Source organism: Schistocerca gregaria, chromosome 6 (genome assembly GCF_023897955.1).
Source record: "Schistocerca gregaria isolate iqSchGreg1 chromosome 6, iqSchGreg1.2, whole genome shotgun sequence".
Classification (NCBI taxonomy): Eukaryota; Metazoa; Arthropoda; class Insecta; order Orthoptera; family Acrididae; genus Schistocerca; species Schistocerca gregaria.
The window spans coordinates 530677707-530699825 of record NC_064925.1 but is presented as its reverse complement, the minus strand read 5'-3'; the positions used below and the strand labels follow the sequence as shown (position 1 = coordinate 530699825).

General features: G+C 43.2%; 1 protein-coding gene across 1 annotated transcript in view; it reads left to right on the top strand.

Annotated features, from left to right (window-relative positions):
• The window catches only part of LOC126278305 (uncharacterized), a 659154-nt gene that overhangs the window by 586485 nt on the left and 50550 nt on the right, over positions 1–22119 (top strand). The window contains exon 5 of the mRNA XM_049978320.1: positions 2989–3277. Within this exon, the coding sequence (XP_049834277.1) occupies positions 2989–3277 (289 nt within the window). The remainder of the gene's footprint in view (positions 1–2988; positions 3278–22119) is intronic.

Genomic DNA, 22119 nt, shown 5'->3' with positions numbered 1-22119 from the left:
ACATATGCAAGACTGCTTATTTTGTATTCACATACCGTAATCTCACCAAGCCAGTCTATTGTTTTCAACATATGATCCATAAATAATATGAACAACAGTGGAGAGAGGTTGCAGCCTTGTCTTACCCCTGAAACTACTCTGAACCATGAACTCAATTTACCATCAACTCCAACTGCTGCCTGACTGTCTATGTAAAGACCTTTAACTGCTTGCAAAAGTTTGCCTCCTATTCCATAATTTCGTAGAACAGACAATAAATTCCTCCTAGGAACCCGGTCATATGCCTTTTCTAGATCTATAAAGCATAGACACAATTCCCTGTTCCACTCATAACACTTCTCCATTATTTGCCGTAAGCTAAATATCTGGTCCTGACAACCTCTAAGAGGCCTAAACCCACACTGATTTTCATCCAATTGGTCCTTAACTAATACTCGCACTTTCCTTTCAACAATACCTGAGAAGATTCTACCCACAACGCTGATTAAAGAGATACCTCTGTAGTTATTACAATCTTTTCTGTCTCCATGTTTAAAGATTGGTGTGATTACTGCTTTTGTCCAGTGTGATGGAACCTGTCCCGACTCCCAGACCATTTCAATTATCCTGTGTAGGCATTTGAGACCTGACATTCCACTGTATTAGATGAGTTCCGACTTAATTTCATCCAACCCAGCTGCTTTATTGCACTGCAATCTATTGACCATTTCCTCCACTTCCTCAAATGTGATCTTATTTCCATCATCATTCCTGTCCCATTCTACCTCGAAATCTGAAACATTACTGATCGTATTTTCACCTACATTGAGCAACTCTTCAAAATATTCCCTCCATTTTCCCAAGGCATCAACAGGATTCACCCGCAGATTTCCTGACCTGTCCAAAATACTTGTCATTTCCTTCTTACCTCCCTTTCGAAGACTGCTAATTACACTCCAGAAATGTTTTCCAGCAGCTTGACCCATAGTCTCCAACCTGTTTCCAAAGTCTTCCCTAGATTTCTTCTTGGATGTTGCAATTATCTGTTTGGCTTTGTTTCTTTCTTCAACATAACTTTCTCTGTCTACCTGAGTTCTAGTATGTAGCCATTTTTGATACGCCTCCTTTTTGCATTTACAGGCTGCCTTGACTGTGTCATTCCACCAAGCTGTTTGCTTCACCCTACTTTTACACACTACTGTTCCAAGACATTCTTTAGCCACTTGTAGTCCTGTCCCTGTACCTTGTCCATTCCTTTTCCAATGACTGTAATTGACTACATTCAACTAACTGGTATCTTTCTGAGATCGTTGTTATGTACTTGTGCCTGATTTCCTTATCCTGAAGTTTCTCCACTCTTGTCCTCCTACATATGGACCTGATCTCCTGCACTTTCAGCCTCACAATCCCAATTTCACTGCAGATTAGATAATGATCAGTGTCATCAAAGAATCCCCTGAAAACACGTGTGTCCCTCACCGCCTTCCTGAATCCCTTATCTGTTATTATATAGTCAATGACAGATCTGGTTCCCCTGCCTTTCCAAGCGTACCAGTGAATGTTCTTATGTTTAAAAAACGAGTTTGTGATTACTAAGCCCGTACTGGCACAGAAATCCAAGAGTTGTTTCCCGTCCCTGTTGGCCTCCACATCCTCTCCAAATTTACCCATAACCTTTTCGTACCCTCTGTTCGATTTTCTATCCTGGCATTAAAATCACCCATGAGCAGAACACTGTCCTTGTCCTGTACTCTAACAACTACATCACAGAGTGCCTCATAAAAACTATCCATCTTATCTTGATGTGTCCCTTCACAATGCGAATATACTGACACAATCCTAATTTTCTTGCTAGACACTGTCAAATCTACTCACATGAGCCGTTCGTTTACATACCTTACTGCAACTACGCTGGGTTCCATTTCTTTCCTGATGTAAAGCCCTACACCCCATTGTGCTATTCCTGCTTTGACTCCTGACAGGTAGACCTTGTATTCTCCCACTTCATCTTCTTTCTCACCCCTTACCCGAATGTCACTTACAGCTAAAACGTCCAGCCCCATCTTACTTGCAGCCTCTGCCAGCTCTACCTTCTTCCCAGAGTAGCCCCCATTGATGTTAATAGCTCCCCATCTCATTACCATTTGTTTGCCAAGTCGTATCTTAGGAGTCCCTGGTTTGTGAGTTAGAGGTGGGACTCCGTCACCTCCAAAGTTCCGAGGCATTTTGCTCTGATTGTTGCCAGCTTCATATTTAAAGTACCAGGGAAGCAGGTTGCTAGCCTTACTTGCCCAGAGTCCCATTGGGTTTTACCCCTAACGGTTGAGGGACTAACCGGTGGATTTGGTAGTCTTTGCCGTATGAGCAAAAAGGTGACCACGACTCAGAATATGTCCGAGATGCCCACCCTTATTCCAAAGTAACTGGTATCCCGACTGTCGGGACCACTTACTTGGCGACTCATACGTTTCCCGTGGTTCATGAACTAGGACATGGCTACAGGAACCCACACCATGAACTACACTTGATATAACTTGATAAAACAATAGTGCAAATTTAGTTTTAACAAACTACATAAGCGCGCGGCTGGTTTTACCTTATACTACATCGCTCAGGCACCGCCATCGCTCCCCACAACCGGCCCAGCCAACTCGATACACCAGACTGCTAGCTACTACTTACTCCTTACCGCCACTGCTCTTACTGCAGCCAACACTGCTCTCTGGTCTGAGATTCTCTTATAGCTTACATATCGCAGGCAGCGTGTGAGCAATCCATTGAAATTACATCAGCTCGAGTGCGCTAGCAACCAATTCCTTAGTCATGGACCTCTTACATGGTCGTGATTAATGCTTACATAGCTCAGCCAGAAGAGCATTCGCCACTAAAAACAAATATCAGCTTCGAGTCCCAGCCTGGCACCCAGCTTTATTCTGCCATGCGGTACCATTATTAATACTGTTAGATGACTGACATCACGCATTGATAAAATTGTTTTTTCATCCACAGGCGAACTCGACGCTGCTACGAGGGCCGTACATTCTGGTGTCGAGCGACAACTCTGTTCTGGACGGTGAAGACACGGGCCTGGAGACGTCAGTGCTGGGCCTGGAGTTCAAAGTGAGGCCGCGGCACTTCCGGCGCGGCGACATGAAGCTCAAGTGCCTAGCGACGGTGGCGACCGTGTACTGGCGCACCAACGAGGAGAGCGTCGAGAGCGACCGCCTGCAGAAGGCGCCCGTGCTGGAGAGCAGAGCCACGCGGCCGCCGAGCGTGTCGCGCGCGGACATGGTGCAAGGTGCGTCTCCAGCCAGAATGCCTAGTAGGGTGAGGGTGAGTGGCCCGCGTGATGTGTAAGAGAGAGAGAGAGAGAGAGAGAGAGAGAGAGAGAGAGTAGGGGGAGGAGAGAAACGAAAAGCAGGGGGAGTGTGAAATACCAAAGGGAGATTGAGGGATTAATGAATGAGAAGCAGAGACAAAGTGTGATGAGGAGAGTGATGTGTATGAGAGAGAGAGAGAGAGAGAGAGAGAGAGAGAGAGAGAGAGAGAACGAAAAGCAGGGGGAGTGTGAAATACCAAAGGGAGATTGAGGGATTAATGAATAAGAAGCAGAGACAAAGTGTGATGAGGAGAGTGATGTGTATGAGAGAGAGAGAGAGAGAGAGAGAGATAGACATAGAGAGAGAGAGAGAGATATATATATATATAGAGATAGAGAGAGAGAGAGAGAGAGAGAGAGAAAGAGAGAGAAAGAGAGAGAGTAGAGGGAGGAGAGGAATGAAAAGCAGGGGGAGTGGAAAATACCAAATGGAGATAGAGGGATTAATGAGCGAGAAGCAGAGAAGAAATATGATGAGGAGAGTCATTAGATTAGTGATGAAAACGAAGGGGTGAACGAGATGAGGAAGAAGCAATAAAAATAGTGATGGCAATAATGAGAAAGGGAAGAGGTGGTAGAAATGACAGGAGGAGGAGGGAGAAAGAGACTGGTGTTTAAGAAGGGTAGGACGTCAAACGGCCCGACTTGAAGCAGGACAGGCACCACAGGACATTTTAATTTTCACTGTCTATACTTTTACAAATAAATTCATAAACCTTTGTCAGTATGACCAGGAAGAATTCGGGGTTCACACTCATAGCAGTGGAAGTTCAAAAACAAAACAAATTAAAAATTTTTTACATGTGAAATTGCATGATTTTTTCGCTTACTATTGGCTTCATTTGTTGCTATACCTGTAGGTACATTTTTCTTCACAAGTAAGAGAGATTCTTTGATGAATTTTCCACAGCATACAAACCATATTAACAGGTGTATGAAACTCTATAATTTTCCTAATCTATTAATAAATGCGGCAAAAATTGAGATAATTAATTACAAAATTTGATTTTTTCTAAACATAAAGTTTAAAACGTAACAACTCATTTATTTTTTCATAAATTAAATAAATTGTAGAGTTTGAGACACCTGTTAGTATGGTTTGTATGCTGTGCAAAATTCATCAAACAGTCTCTCTTAGTTATGAAGAAAAGTGTACCTATAGCAACAAATGCAGCCAATAGTAAGTGAAAAAAATGATGAAATTTCACATGTAAAAAAATTATTTTGTTATGTTTTTGGACTTTCTCTGCTACGAGTGCGAATCCTGAATCATTTCTGGTCATGCTGACAAAGTTTTATTAATTTACTTGTAAAAGTATAGACAGTGGAAATTAAAATGTCCTATGGTGCCTCTCCTGCTCCAAGTAAGTCAGCCCTTTGACGTCCTACCCCCCCCCCCCCCCCTTAACGTCCCGTCGACAACGAGGACATTACAGACGGAGCAAATGCTCGGATTAGGGAAGGATAGGGAAGGGAATCGGCCGTGCCCTTTCACAGGAACCATCCTGGAATTTGCCTGAAGCGATTTATGAAAATCACGACATGACAGGAAAGCAGAGACGAGTGGAAACAAAGATGACAGGATGGTGCTGCGGATAGGGTAACGTAAAAGGACGACATATGTATAGAAAAATATATTAAAATCAATGAGACACATCAAAGGAAGCAGTCGTTTCTAATCATAGCAGCAAAGACCCGGATCTTGATGGCACTGCTGGTTGATGAACGGTGACGAAGAAGTGAGAGGAGAGGCAGGGTGTAAGATAGTGGTTCGGAACCTGTTTGAGACAGTTTCCCTGAACGAGATCGTAAGGAAACCCTTACTCTCAACAGAGTTTAGTGTCTAATTATATTGAAAGTGGAAAAAAAAAAACAGCAAGGTGCAGTCACTCACAAACGAGCAGGGGAAAAGTCATTCCAAAAACATAAAGGCATGAAAAACGCATTTTGTACAAAATACAATCCAGCTACAGCTCAGGCCAATCCAAATCCGGCAAGGATGGTGTAGTTTACAAATCCAGACCTCTGGGCGATTTCCACTGGCAGACACAGGGCTCACACAGCGTAAATTGGAAAAGAAAATAAGAGAAAAAACCCACTGAGGCTGCCGCAATTGTGGTGGAACATGTCTGGCTACTGAAACAGAATAACTGTATGCTTGCAAAAAGGCGGATTCATACTTAATTCATTATTATTTGAAAGAAAAGTTTGATCGTTACAATTTTTTAAATTACAGGAGAACACAGCACATTTTACTAACATTCAAGAAAAAAAACACATGTTTTAGAAAACATTGACTAAACCAAGAAATAATGAACGTCAATAAGATGTTAGGCATTGCGTATTTTTAACAATCTTTTTTTATATTGGGTTTGGTATCGGCGGGTGCACATTGGAAGTCGTGATCCGAGTTCAGTCGATTCCTAGCTTTTGTTTCCACTGCCACAATAGTGGAAAATCCACTTTCTCAGCAATGTTAAGGCTTTTTCTTATAATAATGGGTACTTGCCATCTAGCTTTCTTCAAAATGTTGCTCATAAATGGTGACTTCTCTAAACTGTGAATGAGTATTTTTCTCTGTTAGCACCGAGCATTACTTTCAAACCTCGTTGTTGTTTTTGTTGTCTTCAGTCCTGAGACTGGTTCGATGCAGCTCTCCATGCTACTCTATCCTGTGCAAGCTTCTTCATCTCCCAGTACCCGCGGCAACCTACATCCTTCTCAATCTGTTTAGTGTATTCATCTCTTGGTCTCCCTCTACGATTTTTACCCTCCACGCTTACCTCCAATACTAAATTGGTAATCTCTCGATGTCTCAGAACACCTCCTAGCAACCGATCTCTTCTTCTAATCAAGTTGTGCCACAAACTCCTCTTCTCCCCAATTCTATTCAATACGTCCTCATTAGTTATATGATTAACCCATCTAATCTTCACCATTCTTCTGTAGCACCACATTTCAAAAGATTCTATTCTCTTCTTGTCTAAACTATTTCTCGTCCACGTTTTACTTCCATACATGGCTACACTCCATACAAATATTTTCAGAAACGATTTCCTGACAATTACATCAATACTCGATGTTAACAAATTTCTCTTCTTAAGAAACGCTTTCCTTGCCATTGCCAATCTACATTTTATATCTTCTCTACTTCGACCATCATCAGTTATTTTGCTCCCCAAATAGCAAAACTCCTTTACTACTTTAAGTGTCCCCTTTCCTAATCTAATTCCCTCAGCATCACCCGAATAAATTCGACCACATTCCATTATCCTTGTTTTGCTTTTATTGATGTTCATCTTATATCCTGATTTCAAGACACTGTCCATTCCGTTCAACTGCTCTTCCAAGTCCTTTGCTGTTACTGACAGAATTACAATGTCATCGGCGAACATCAAAGTTTTTATTTCTTCTCCGTGGACTCTAATACCTACTCCGAACTTTTCTTTTGTTTCCTTTATTGCTTGCTCAATAAACAGATTGAATAACATCTGGGATAGGCTACATCCCTGTCTCACTCGCTTCCCAACCACTGCTTCCATTTTATACCCCTCGACTCTTATAACTGCCATCTGCTTTCTGTACAAATTGTAAATAGCCTTTCTCTCTCTGTATTTTATACCTGCCATCTTCAGAATTTGAAAGAGAGTATTCCAGTCAACATTGTCAATAGGTTTCTCTAAGTCTACAAATGCTAGAAACGTAGGTTTGCCTTTCCTTAATCTTTCTTCTTACATAAGTCGTAGGGTCAGTTTTGCCTCACGTGTTCCAACATTTCTACGGAATCCAAACTGATCTTCCCCGAGGAAGATACATCTTGCTCACCAGATGGTAGCGTTTTGTCAGGACTGGCTCTCCCAAGGTTGTCGTAGTTCTAATGGAGTGTTGTCTACTCCGGGGGCCTTGTTTCGACTCAGGTCTTTCAGTGCTCTGTGAAACTCTTCACGCAATATCATGTCTCCCATTTCATCTGCATCCTCTTCCATTTCCATAATATTGTCCTCAAGTACATCGCCCTTGTATAGGCCCTCTATACACTCTTTCCACCTTTCTGCTTTCCCATTCTTTGCTTAGAACTGCGTTTCCATCAAAGCTCTTTATATTCATGCAAGTGGTTCTCCTTTCCCCAAAGGTCTCTTTAATTTTCTTGTAGGTATTATTTATCTTACCTGTAGTGAGATAAGCCTCTACATCCTTACATTTGTCCTCTAGCCATGCCTGCTTAGCCCTTTTGCACTCACCTGTAGTGAGATAAGCCTCTACACCCTTACATTTGTCCTATAGCCATCCCTGCTTAGCCGTTTTGCCCTTCCTATCGATATCATTTTTGAGACGATTGTATTCCTTTTTGCCTGCTTCATTTACTGCATTTTTATATTTTCTCCTTTCATTAATTAAATTCAATATTTCATCTGTTACCCAAGGGTTTCTACTAGCCCTCCTCTTTTTACCTACTTGATCGCCTGCTTCCTTCACTACTTCATCCCTCAAAGCTATCCATTCTTCTTCTACTGTATTTCTTTCTCCCATTCCCTTATGCTCTCCCTGAAACTCTGTACAAGCTCTGATTCTTTCAGTTTATCCAGGTCCCATCTCCTCAAATTCCCACCTTATTGCAGTTTTTCAGTTTTAATCCAGAGTTCATAACCAATAGATTGTGGTCATTGTCCACATCTGCCCCTGGAAAGTCTTACAATTTATAACCTGGCTCCTAAATCTCTGTCATACCATTATATAAAATATCTGATACCATTTAGTATCTCCAGGATTCTTCCATGTATACAACCTTCTTTCATGACTCTTAAACCAAGTGTTAGCTATGATTAAGTTATGGTCTGTGCAAACTTCTACCAGCGCCAATCCATGTTCACCTACTACGTTGCCTTCTCTCCCTTTTCCTACTCTTGAATTCCAGTCACCCATGACTATTAATTCATGGGGGGCTTGTCATGGTATGTTAGGCATATATTGGTGGAACACCCCTTACAAGTTCTGAACTGCATGTAATGTGTTTTTTTTCAACTTTTAGTGACAAGGAATTGGCTAGGAACCAATGATTAATGTCCACAAATATTTTATTAGCTGATCTTTCTAAGACTACACTTGATTTGCTATTTATTGCAATGTTTGAATCATCGGCAAACAAAACGAACTTGGCATCTGGTAACGTTACTGATGAAAGGTCAATGATATACACAAGAAAAAGTAACGGCCCAAAAATGGAACCTTCTGCTACCCCACATGTAATTAGTTCCCAGTTGGATGATGCCTGATAGCTTGTTACATTTCTCTTTCCTAATAACACCCTTTGTTTCCTGCCAGAGATATAAGATTTGAAAAACTTTGCAGCATTTCCTGTTACACTATAGTATTCCAATTTACTTAAGAGGATATTGTGATTTACAAAGTCAAATGCCTTTGACAGATCACACAATATACCAGTTACCTGCAATTTTATGTCTGATGAATTAATCACATTTTCACTGTCACATATCCATCCTTGATGTCTCAGATTCGGACCTTGGCTAATCATAGCCCTGGTATCTGCACATGTGACATATGTTTTAATACGGACTCTCATTTTGTGCAATCCTTGTTTGACCACCACACTACTTCTTTAATTGTACCACATTTTATCACCAACCTTGAACTCGCACCGTTGAGGATTGTATGGGACTTCAAGACAGAATGCACACCTTCAACGTGCAGTACAATGATGTCACTGAGATGTTATCATTGTAAGAAAACAGAAAAACGTCACTCTTCCACCAAGACAGCCATACTCCATACGTCGAGATAAGAGCCCTGGCAGCTGGCAGCGCAGTTGCCAGTATTCCACATGGACGGGCAGCGCGCCAGAGGTGTGGGCGTGGCGGGGGAGGGGGGGGGGGTGAGTGAGCTGACAGACCTTCCCGCCCCACCCTTCAGGCCATGGCAACACTCGGCTCCCTCAGAACCTAATAATGCCGCGTCCTTCACTACAGAATTCCTGTAGGGGCAGCATCCTGCTGACCGATGTGTTCCTTGATGGAATATTTTTTCACATGCGCTACCAGTGTTGGTCACCTTACACAAACACATACATACGTATTTTCTTTAATGATGTTGCAGCCATTTCAGGAAATAAGATAGGTAATCTTTTACTGAAGCTCGACATTTAGCTTGGACTTCAATGCGAGACGCCTATAACAATTTCCACAACGAAACTTTGTCTCGAAACCTGGCAGAAAATCCAAAGCGATTCTGGTCGTATGTGAAGTATGTCAGCGGCAAGAAGCAATCAGTGACTTCTCTGCGCGATAGCAATGGAGATACTATCGAAGACAGTTACTAAACATAGCCTTCCGAAATGCCTTCACAAAAGAAGACGAAGTAAATATTCCAGAATTCTAATCTAGAACAGCTGTCAACGTGAGTAACGTAGAAGTAAATATCCTCGCAGTAGTGAAGCAACTTAAATCATTTAATAAAAGCAAGTCTTCTGGTCCAGACTGTATACCAATTAGGTTCCTTTCCGAGTATGCTGATGCATTAGCTCCATACTTAACAATCATATACAACCGTTCGTTCGACGAAAGATCCGTGCCCAAAACTGGAAAGTTGCACAGGTCACACCAGTAATCAAGAAAGGTTGTAGGAGTAATACACTACATTACAGGCCTATATCGTTAACGTCAATATGCAGCAGGATTTTGGGATATTGCGTTCAAACATTATGAATTACCACGAAGGAAACGGTCTACTGACACACAGTCAACATGGGCTTAGAAAGCATCGTTCTTGTGAAACACAACTAGCTCTTTATTCACATGAAGTACTGAGTGCTATTGACAAGGGAATTCAGATCGATTTCCGGAAGGCTTTTGACAATGCAGCACACAAGCGGCTCGTAGTGAAATTGCGTGCTTATGGAATATCGTCTCAGTTATGTGACTGGATATGTGATTTCCTGTCAGAGAGGTCACAGTTCATTGAAACTGACGGAAAGTCATCGAGTAAAACAGAAGTGATTTCTGGCGTTCCCCAAGGTAGCTTTATATGCCCTTTGCTGTTCCTTATCTATATAAACGATTTGGGAGACAATTTGAGCAGTCGTCTTTGGTTGTTTGCGGATGACGCTATCGTTTATCGGCTAATAAAGTCATCGGAAGAGCAAAACAAACTGCAAAACGATTTAGAAGAAATATCGGAATGGTGTGAACAGTGGCAGTTGACCTAAAATAACGAAAAGTGTGAGGTCATCCAGATGATTGCTAAAAGGAACGCGTTAAGATTCGGTTACACGATAAATCAGTGTAATCTAAAAGCCGTAAATTCAACTAAAAACCTAGGTATTACAATTACGAGCAATTTAAATTGGAAGGAACACATAGAAAACGTTGAGGGCAAAGCTAACGAAAGAGTACATCGAAAAAGTTCAAAGAAAGGCCGCACGTTTTGTATTATGTCTGAATAAGGTAGAGTCAGTCACAGAAAAGGCACTGGATTTGGGCTGGACATCATTAAAACAAAGACGTTTTTCGTTGCGACGGAATCTTCTCGCGAAATTCCAATCACCAACTTTCTTCTACGAATGTGAAAATATTTTGTTAACACCGTCTTACATAAGGCGGAACGATCAAAAGATAAAATAAGGAAAATCAGAGCTCGTACGGAATGATATAGGTGTTCATTCTTTCCGCGCTCTATACGAGACTGGAATAATAGAGAATAGTGAAGGTGGCTCGATGAACCCTCTGTCAGGCACTTAAATACACTCCTGGAAATTGAAATAAGAACACCGTGAATTCATTGTCCCAGGAAGGGGAAACTTTATTGACACATTCCTGGGGTCAGATACATCACATCATCACACTGACAGAACCACAGGCACATAGACACAGGCAACAGAGCATGCACAATGTCGGCACTAGTACAGTGTATATCCACCTTTCGCAGCAATGCAGGCTGCTATTCTCCCATGGAGACGATCGTAGAGATGCTGGATGTAGTCCTGTGGAACGGCTTGCCATGCCATTTCCACCTGGCGCCTCAGTTGGACCAGCGTTCGTGCTGGACGTGCAGACCGCGTGAGACGACGCTTCATCCAGTCCCAAACATGCTCAATGGGGGACAGATCCGGAGATCTTGCTGGCCAGGGTAGTTGACTTACACCTTCTAGAGCACGTTGGGTGGCACGGGATACATGCGGACGTGCATTGTCCTGTTGGAACAGCAAGTTCCCTTGCCGGTCTAGGAATGGTAGAACGATGGGTTCGATGACGGTTTGGATGTACCGTGCACTATTCAGTGTCCCCTCGACGATCACCAGAGATGTACGGCCAGTGTAGGAGATCGCTCCCCACACCATGATGCCGGGTGTTGGCCCTGTGTGCCTCGGTCGTATGCAGTCCTGATTGTGGCGCTCACCTGCACGGCGCCAAACACGCATACGACCATCATTGGCACCAAGGCAGAAGCGACTCTCATCGCTGAAGACGACACGTCTCCATTCGTCCCTCCATTCACGCCTGTCGCGACACCACTGGAGGCGGGCTGCACGATGTTGGTGCGTGAGGGGAAGACGGCCTAACGGTGTGCGGGACCGTAGCCCAGCTTCATGGAGACGGTTGCGAATGGTCCTCGCCGATACCCCAGGAGCAACAGTGTCCCTAATTTGCTGGGAAGTGGCGGTGCGGTCCCCTACGGCAACTGCGTAGGATCCTACTGTCTTGGCGTGCATCCGTGCGTCGCTGCGGTCCGGTTCCAGGTCGACGGGCACGTGCACCTTCCGCCGACCACTGGCGACAACATCGATGTACTGTGGAGACCTCACGCCCCACGTGTTGAGCAATTCGGCGGTACGTCCACCCGGCCTCCCGCACGCCCACTATACGCCCTCGCTCAAAGTCCGTCAACTGCACATACGGTTCACGTCCACGCTGTCGCGGCATGCTACCAGTCTTAAAGACTGCGATGGAACTCCGTATGCCACGGCAAACTGGCTGACACTGACGGCGGCGGTGCACAAATGCTGCGCAGCTAGCGCCATTCGACGGCCAACACCGCGCTTCCTGGTGTGTCCGCTGTGCCGTGCGTGTGATCATTGCTTGTACAGCCCTCTCGCAGTGTCCGGAGCAAGTATGGTGGGTCTGACACACCGGTGTCAATGTGTTCTTTTTTCCATTTCCAGGATTGTATGATTTGCAGAGTATCCATGTATATGTAGATGTAGATGTAAGATCGAGTAATTTTTTTCCCACTGCAGTTAGATGAATCGACTGGCACTGCATATGGTCCCTAGCTGCTTGTCTATGTTCGATACATAAAACATGGTGTCCTGAAAGATGAATACTTGTACTCGGAATCACTGGACACCACTACAAGCGGTGAGGCTCTTTTCCTGTCAGTAAAGAATTTCGATGCAGAAAATACGTTGTAGTGGTCGAAGTTTGTTGGCGTCCACTCTTGGTTCCAGAGACTAGTGAAAGAAGTTACAGTGGCCAGTTTTCTTCGGAGCCTGAAGCGTTACCAACGCAGGGCTGAAGTTCAAGACATTTCGATGTTCCGAGGATTGAAAGTCCCCCCCCCCCCTCCCCATTGAACCATGGACCTTGCCATTGATGGGGAGGCTTGCGTGCCCCAACGAAACAGATAGCCGTACCGTAGGTGCAACCACAACGGAGGGGTATCTGTTGAGAGAGGCCAGACAAACGTGTGGTTCCTGAACAGGGCAGCAGCCTTTTCAGTAGTTGCAAGGGCAACAGTCTGGATGATTGACTGATCTGGCCTTGTAACATTAACCAACATGGCCTTGCTGTTCTGGTACTGCGAACGGCTGAAATCAAGGGGAAACTACAGCCGTAATTTGTCCCGAGGGCTTGCAGCTTTACTGTATGAATAAATGATGATCGCATCCTCTTGGGTAAAATATTCCGGAGGTAAAATAGTCCCCCTTTCGGATCTCCGGGCGGGGAATACTCAAGAGGACGTTGTTATCAGGAGAAAGAAAACTGGGGTTCTACGGATCGTAGCGTGGAATGTCAGATCCCTTAATCGGGCAGGTAGGTTAGAAAATTTAAAAAGGGAAATGGATAGGTTAAAGTTAGATATAGTGGGAATTAGTGAAGTTCGGTGGCAGGAGGAACAGGACTTCTGGTCAGGTGAGTACAGGGTTATAAATACAAAATCAAACAGGGGTAATGCAGGAATAGGTTTAACAATGAATAAAAAAATAGGAGTACGGGTAAGCTACTACAAACAGCATAGTGAACGCATTATTGTGGCCAAGATAGATACGAAGCCCACACCTACTACAGTAGTACAATAGTACAAATTTATATGCCAACTGTCTCTGCAAATGACGATGAAATTTATAAAATGTATGATGAGATAAAAGAAATTATTCAGGTAGTGAAGGGGGACGAAAATTTAATAGTCATGGGTGACTGGAATTCATCAGCATCAAAAGGGAGAGAAGGAAACATAGTAGGTGAATATGGATAGGGGCTAAGAAATGAAAGAGGAAGCCGCCTGGTCGGATTTTGTGCAGAGCCTAAATTAATCATATCTAATACTTGGTTTAAGAGTCATGAAAGAAGGTTGTATATATGGAAGAATCCTGGAAATTCTAAAAGGTATCAGATAAATTATATAATCGTAAGACAGAGATTTAGGAACCAGGTTTTAAATTGTAAGACATTTCCAGGGGCAAATGAGGATTCTGACCACAATCTATTGGTTATGAACTGTAGATTAAAACTGAAGAAACTGCAAAAAGGGGGAAATTTAAGGAGATGGGACCTTGATAAACTGAAAGAACCAGAGATTGTACAGAGTTTCAGGAAGAGCATAAAGGAAAAATTACTGGAAAAATTTACAGGAATGAGAGAAAGAAATACAGTAGAAGAAGAATGGGTAGCTCTGAGGGATGAAATAGTGAAGGTAGCAGGTGATCAAGTAGGTAAAAAGACGAGGGCTCCTAGAAACCCTTGGGTAACAGAAGAAATATTGAATTTAATTGATGAAAGGAGAAAATAAAAAAATGCTGTAAATGAAGCAGGCAAAAAGGAATACAAACGTCTCAAAAATGATATCTATAGGAAGGGCAAAACGGCTAAGCACGGATGGCTATAGGACAAATGTAAGGGTGTAGAGGCTTACGTCATTACAGATAAGATAGATAATGCCTACAGGAAAATTAAAGAGACCTTTGGGGAAAGGCGAACCACTTGAATGAATATCAAGAGCTTTGATGGAAACCAATTTCTAAGCAAAGAAGGGAAAGCAGAAAGGTGGAAGGAGTATATAGAGGGCCTATACAAGGGCGATGTACTTGAGGACTATATTATGGAAGTGGAAAAGAATGTAGATGAAGATGAAATGGGAGATATGATATTGCGTGAAGAGTTTGACAGAGCACTGAAAGACCTAAACCGAAACAAGGCTCCCGCAGTAGACAACATTCCATTAGAACTACTGACAACTTTGGGAGAGCCAGTCCTGACAAAACTCTACCATCTGGTGAGCAAGATGAATGAGACGGGCGACATTCTCTCAGACTTCAAGAAGAATATAATAATTTCAATCCCAAAGAAAGCAGGTGTTGACAATTGTGAAAATTACGGAACTATCAGTTTAATAAGTCACTGCTGCAAAATACTAACGCGAATTATTTAAAGACGAATGGAAAACTGATAGAAGTCGACCTCGGGGCACATCAGTATGGATTCCGTAGAAATGTTGGAACACGTGAGGCAATACTGACCATGGGCGTATCTTAGAAGAATGATTAAGGAAAGGCAAACCTACGTTTCTAGCATTTGTAGACTTAGAGAAAGCTTTTGACAATGTTGATTTGAATACTATCTTTCAAATTCTAAAGGTAGCAGGGGTAAAATACAGAAGCGAAAGGCTATTTACAATTTATACAGAAAACAGATAGCAGTTGTAAGAGTCGAGGGGTATGAAATTGAAGCAGTGATTGGGAAGGGAGTGTGACAGGGGTGTAGCCTATCCCCGATATTATTCAATCTGCATATTGAGCAAGCAATAAAGGAAACAAAAGAAAAGTTCCTAGTAGGTACTAAAATCCATGGAGAAGAAATAAAAACTTTGAGGTTCGCCGATGTCATTGTAATTCTGTCAGTGACAGCAAAGGACTAGCAAGAGCAGTTGAGCGGAATGGATAGTGTCTTGAAAGGAAGGTATAAGATGAACATCAACAAAAGCAAAACGAGGATAATGGAATGTAGTCGAATTAAATCGGTTGATGCTGAGGGAATTAGGTTAGGAAATGAGTCACTTAAAGTAGTAAGGGAGTTTTGCTATTTGGGGAACAAAATAACTGATGATGGTCGAAGTAGGGAGGATATAAAATGTAGACTGGCAATGGCAAGGAAAGCGTTTCTCAAGAAGAGAAATTTGTGAACATCGAGTATAGATTTAAGTTTCAGGAAGTCGTTTCTGAGCGTATTTGTGTGGAGTGTAGCCATGTGTGGAAGTGAAACGTGGACAATAAATAGTTTAGACAAGAAAAGAATAGAAGCTTTTGAAATTTGGTGCTACAGAAGAATGCTGAAGATTATATGGGTAGATCTACATCTACATCCATACTCCGCAAGCCACCTAACGGTGTGAGGAGGTATTGAATAGAATTGGGGAGAAGAGGAGCTTGTGGCACAACTTGACTAGAAGAAGGGATCGGTTGGTAGGACATACTCTGAGACATCAAGGGATCACCAATTTAGTATTGGAGGATAGCGTGGAGGGTAAAAATCGGAGAGAGAGACCAAGAGATGAATACACTAAGCAGATTCAGAAAGATGAAGGCTGCAGTAGGTACTGGGAGATGATGAAGTTTCACAGAATAGAGTAGCATGAAGACCACAACAACAACAACAACAATGTGTTTATTGTAAACATATGTATGCATGAATGTGTGTGTGTGTGTATCTGTGTGTAACTACAATCTAACTTCTGCACCATTGCAGTGCATTAATGTGTTCATTGTAACGAAGTATTACAGTAGCTGTATGCACGTTTATTGCCTTATAAATAAAAGAAATTAAACTTTTTTATTTTCGATTCAGTGTATTAGTATTTGTAAAATGAGTCTTTCATATGGTGTTCATTAAAAAATAACGAACATTCCACTTGGCACCCGTGGAGTGCTACATTAGCTTATTTGGTTTAGTTGTAAATATTTGTCATGTATTGTTGTTTTTCTGAAATGTTCTACATCCTGGAGGACCTTCTCAGTACGTATCAATTGGAATGAAAGTAAATCTAATCTAATCTAACATAAGAGGAACAGGGTGGGTATGCCACTGCTGGGGAGTCATGGTGTCAATGTGTTTCAGTCCAAGGACCATGTGACGTAGCGTGTCCGCTTTGTTGTAACGGCGCCTTGCCTTCTCTCGACTGGAATCCTCATAGGAATCATCTTGGTCCCCGAGTGTAGAGTAACAATCCTCTTGACTGGAGGTGCATGCGGACTCCACCAAAGCATCTCTTTCTGCAGGCACTGGTAGGTCTACTTCTGAGACGCACTAATCGTGGCCCACACAGTCCTTACACTCCCTCCCCATTTCCTGCCCCTTGGTGTGCTCTTCCCCCCCCCCCCCCCGCCTGTCCCCTGTCCTCTGTCAACCAACCCCAGTCAACAGTCAACCGAATCTCTCTCTCCTTTCTCCTTCCTCTCTGGCCTCCCTTCTCTTGGTAGGGTCTTCAAATTTTTACTGCAGTTACTTCGTCTTGTTTTGGTGGTCGCCATATATATATATATCATCAGTGCAGTGTATATTCAGTGTCGTCGTCCTACACTGTAACGCCGTTTTTAATTGTGCTATTCGTAATGTCTGAGTCTCTGTGCTATGTCTTCAAGGGGTGACATTTTAACTATGTGGCAGTTATGTAAACGTGCTTAATCCAACTACCCCCTTTGTTTGTACTTTTGACTCCAATTGCACTCACATTCTCATGTGTACATTTCGTCTTTTATCCCCATCTTTATATATGTAATGTTCCCCTGTGGTATTCTACGTAATCTCTTGGCTGATGGGCAGCCCACCTCTCCCCCATCGGGCAGGGAAATGAAATGACAATAAAGGAAAAAAATAATTACCCTGGCACTTAGTGGTTTTACTCCTGATGACGATGGATGAGATGGTCATCGATAGATTGAAAACTTGATTCGAATTGATGCGGCTTGGAAACAGAGAAGATTTTATTGCAACATGCAGAACATGTTCAACCCAGAGCGCGCTTTGTGGGCGCGCCTTAATGTATTCTGATTGTTTTCACAGTAAATTTTGAAATTACACATAAGATTGGTAAACGAATCTCCGCTGACGAGATATGTGAACTAATTTCATTTGCAGAAATGTATGAACTAAAATGCAGCAACCGAAAAGTAACAGCATTGTTTACAAACGTAAGTGGATAGATGATGCTCTAAAACTACTATACACACGTGGGTACAACCTAAAATGTAGAGGATGGGATGGGGTTCAGATATTGCTTGCGGACGGATACAGAAGTTTTCGAAAGTCTTGTAGAGATGGTTGGGCGGCGCCTTTGGAAGAAAAGACGACATTTTCAGATTTCCAATTTGTGCCTCCCTCGGATCAGCGGTCGCACTTTGCACTGATAATACACCGCGTATTCTTCGGAAAAATAAATAAATAAATAAATATGACTAATAATAAAAACAAAGCCACTGCATCATCAGATTACGGTATGAGAATAAGATGCGAAAGCATCAATTATTTCTAACGAATAGTTTCACGGCAATAGTTTGTCGACTACATAGCGAAGAAACACGCGAATCCAAAATCTGTCGTTTTTAATTTTTTTTTGCAAAACGTAAATCATTTTCCGAAAGAAATCTACTTCCCAGAGTAATGCACCTTTTGTTCATTTACACAAAGAATTTTTTTAGCGATGCAGATGATGACTCAACTTTCAGTTTTATGCTTTCCTCAAATCCAGATTCTTTGCGTGGCAGGACGAAAATGTGTGCAACAAATAATTGTGACAATGCGTTTGAACACTGTGTCACTGCGGACTGCGATTGCTGCGACCTTTCTTATGCATTGCCGCGCGGTATTAGCCGAGCGGTCTAAGGCCACACTGTACGGCTGGTCCCGGCGGAAGTTCGAGTCCTCACTCTGCCATGGGTGTGTGTATTTGTCCTTAGGATAATTTAGGTTAAGTAGTATGTAAGCTTAGGGACTGAAGGCCTTAGCAGTTAAGTCCCATAAGATTTCACACACATTTGAACATTTTTTTCTTATGCATCCCTAGATCAGGCATTTTCAGGAGGCAGCTTGGCGTGCGCAAGAGTTGTGATAAAATGGGGGGAGGGGGGACAGACAGCGGTGTTTAGCGCAATGTGAGCGTTTCTTCCGAAGCATGGCCAGATGGTAAATCTGTTGTAGCCTTGATCACTATTGAAGCCATTCACCACACTGTATTTTCTCTTTTTACACTCCTGGAAACTGAAATAAGAAGACCGTGAATTCATTGTCCCAGGAAGGGGAAACTTTATTGACACATTCCTGGGGTCAGATACATCACATCATCACACTGACAGAACCACAGGCACATAGACACAGGCAACAGAGCATGCACAATGTCGGCACTAGTACAGTGTATATCCACCTTTCGCAGCAATGCAGGCTGCTATTCTCCCATGGAGACGATCGTAGAGATGCTGGATGTAGTCCTGTGGAACGGCTTGCCATGCCATTTCCACCTGGCGCCTCAGTTGGACCAGCGTTCGTGCTGGACGTGCAGACCGCGTGAGACGACGCATCATCCAGTCCCAAACATGCTCAATGGGGGACAGATCCGGAGATCTTGCTGGCCAGGGTAGTTGACTTACACCTTCTAGAGCACGTTGGGTGGCACGGGATACATGCGGACGTGCATTGTCCTTTTGGAGTAGCAAGTTCCCTTGCCGGTCTAGGAATGGTAGAACGATGGGTTCGATGACGGTTTGGATGTACCGTGCACTATTCAGTGTCCCCTCGACGATCACCAGAGGTGTACGGCCAGTGTAGGAGATCGCTCCCCACACCATGATGCCCTGTGTGCCTCGGTCGTATGCAGTCCTGATTGTGGCGCTCACCTGCGCCAAACACGCATACGACCATCATTGGCACCAAGGCAGAAGCGACTCTCATCGCTGAAGACGACACGTCTCCATTCGTCCCTCCATTCACGCCTGTCGCGACACCACTGGAGGCGGGCTGCACGATGTTGGGGCGTGAGCAGAAGACGGCCTAACGGTGTGCGGGGCCGTAGCCCAGCTTCAAGGAGACGGTTGCGAATGGTCCTCGCTGATACCCCAGGAGCAACAGTGTCCCTAATTTGCTGGGAAGTGGCGGTGCGGTCCCCTACGGCACTGCGTAGGATCCTATGGTCTTGGCGTGCATCCGTGCGTCGCTACGGTCCGGTCCCAAGTCGGCGGGTACGTGCACCTTCCGCCGACTACTGGCGACAACATCGATGTACTGTGGAGACCTCACGCCCCACGTGTTGAGCAATTCGGCGGTACGTCCACCCGGCCTCCTGCATGCCCACTATACGCCCTCGCTCAAAGTCCGTCAACTGCACATACGGTTCACGTCCACGCTGTCGCGGCATGGTACCAGTCTTAAAGACTGCGATGGAGCTCCGTATGCCACGGCAAACTGGCTGACACTGACGGCGGCGGTGCACAAATGCTGCGCAGCTAGCGCCATTCGACGGCCAACACCGTGGTTCCTGGTGTGTCGGCTGTGCCGTGCGTGTGATCATTGCTTGTACAACCCTTTTTTCCATTTCCAGGAGTGTATATTAATTGGAATACTATAGCAAAATACGTCTCACACACTTCTATAAAGATTTTTTCTCGTCTTACATTTTCTTGACACGCAACCCAGTAATCACGATTATGCCAGAGTCTGAAATCATACACCTTTGTCTCCAGCGTTTATTTTACAGTCAATAAGTCAGCTTGAGGCACGTGGTGGATCCATGTTTGTCCATACAGTGAAATAATTTTTAGATTGTAGCTATGTACGTCATTTATACTGAACTTTTAGGGATTACTGTTCAGTGCCAACAGAACTACAAATAAAAGAAACTTACACAACTCCTTATATCTTATCGACTCACCTATTTCTGTCCAATAGTAATCAAAAGGCGGTGCTGTTAACTAGGAATATCTTACCCAACAGATAGCGCATGACTAGCAAATTCATCGCTCTTCTAGTTTCTCTTTTTCGTCTCATCCGAAATACGTTGAGACGTTAGTGAAATCGGAGCCACTCGCTTCATGTCCATCGATTTGATTGGTGAGTTAGCAAGCGATTGACGAAAGATAAGCAGATAAATCGGTGGAGTAAATGAACTGCCGCAGCAAAACAGGCAAGTAGCCAACGCAGTTAGCTGTCGTAACATGCTGCACGTGTAGTTCCAGTAATGTCTGTTGTTAATACATTCGCTGTGAGCACCACGCACCGTCATGTGTTAATACTCATTTTTGATACTTTTTGAATTGGCAAACTATCTCAAACTTATTAGTGTCATGAAGTAGTGAACTTGATTTTTTTATTTTTTTATTTTTTTTACCAATTCCGTTGCACCGTGATCTAAACCTTTGTATTTTTACACCCCTTCCCCCAGAAAATTTCATTGAGAACCAATGGACTGTACATTGGTGTAACTGGCGCCTAGTCTACGTTACATTGAAGGTACTTGTAATCAACACGAGAAACTCTAAGGACGTGACATTACATGTGCTCATCACCGACACATACTCCGATTTTGGAGTGCTTTCGACCATTCCTTCTGCGTGTTGCATGTTTCACTCAGAGGAGTTAAAATTTTGTATTTTCTGGTGATTCACCGTCTTCAGAGCATTAAGCAATAAACGCGATCATGGTTCGCAGTGGACTGTAATGTGGTGTTTATTTAATCGCTCGATTAGCTAATTTTGACTGAGCGTCATTGTCAAGCACATGCATTTCAAGTCATTTTCAAATCACTAATTACAAGTAAAAGGTAGTCATATTCCGTCATTTTACGAAAGGATCATCACTACAGTGACACCTTCTGTAATTAAGAGTGATCTGAAAAACACATGAAATACGAACTAAGGAGCTGTCTCTGTAGTGTGGCTCCTTTCGTAATTTGACGGAATATGACTACTTTTTACTTGTAATTAAGAGTGATTTGAATATGACTTCAAATAAAGATGTTATGGATGTGCTTGAGAGTGACTCTTAGTCGACATTAACCAATCTCCCGATTACATAAACGTCCCGTTACAGTCTACTACGAACCATCCTTACTTTTAATAACAAACAGCAGCAATTTCCTGTACGTCTGCGGAACAACGAAGCCCCACAGCTCACATCCGCTCTAAAGAATATCTATTAACCAGTTGCACTTGATCGGATAATGTTTTATATGATTTCTGTTATACCATTATAGAAATTTATACTCACGGCTTATGACCATTTTGAAGCATAGGTAGCTGTTCTACAGGAATCAACATACATTCCACAAACAGCGATCTTTCGAATCTCAGTTCGCTCTTTACTTCCATGAGATAGAGACAGCCGTAGTTACAGGCGCCAGCTTGACGCCATTTTGCTTCTGGAGGGAGTACGATTCAGTTTTAGATTGTTGTTTTGTGAGCAGAATAAGATCTTACGGAATAACGTAGTACCAACATTGTAAAAGCAATCAGAACTACACAGTAGGTGGAATCAAAACGTCGTTCTTACTGG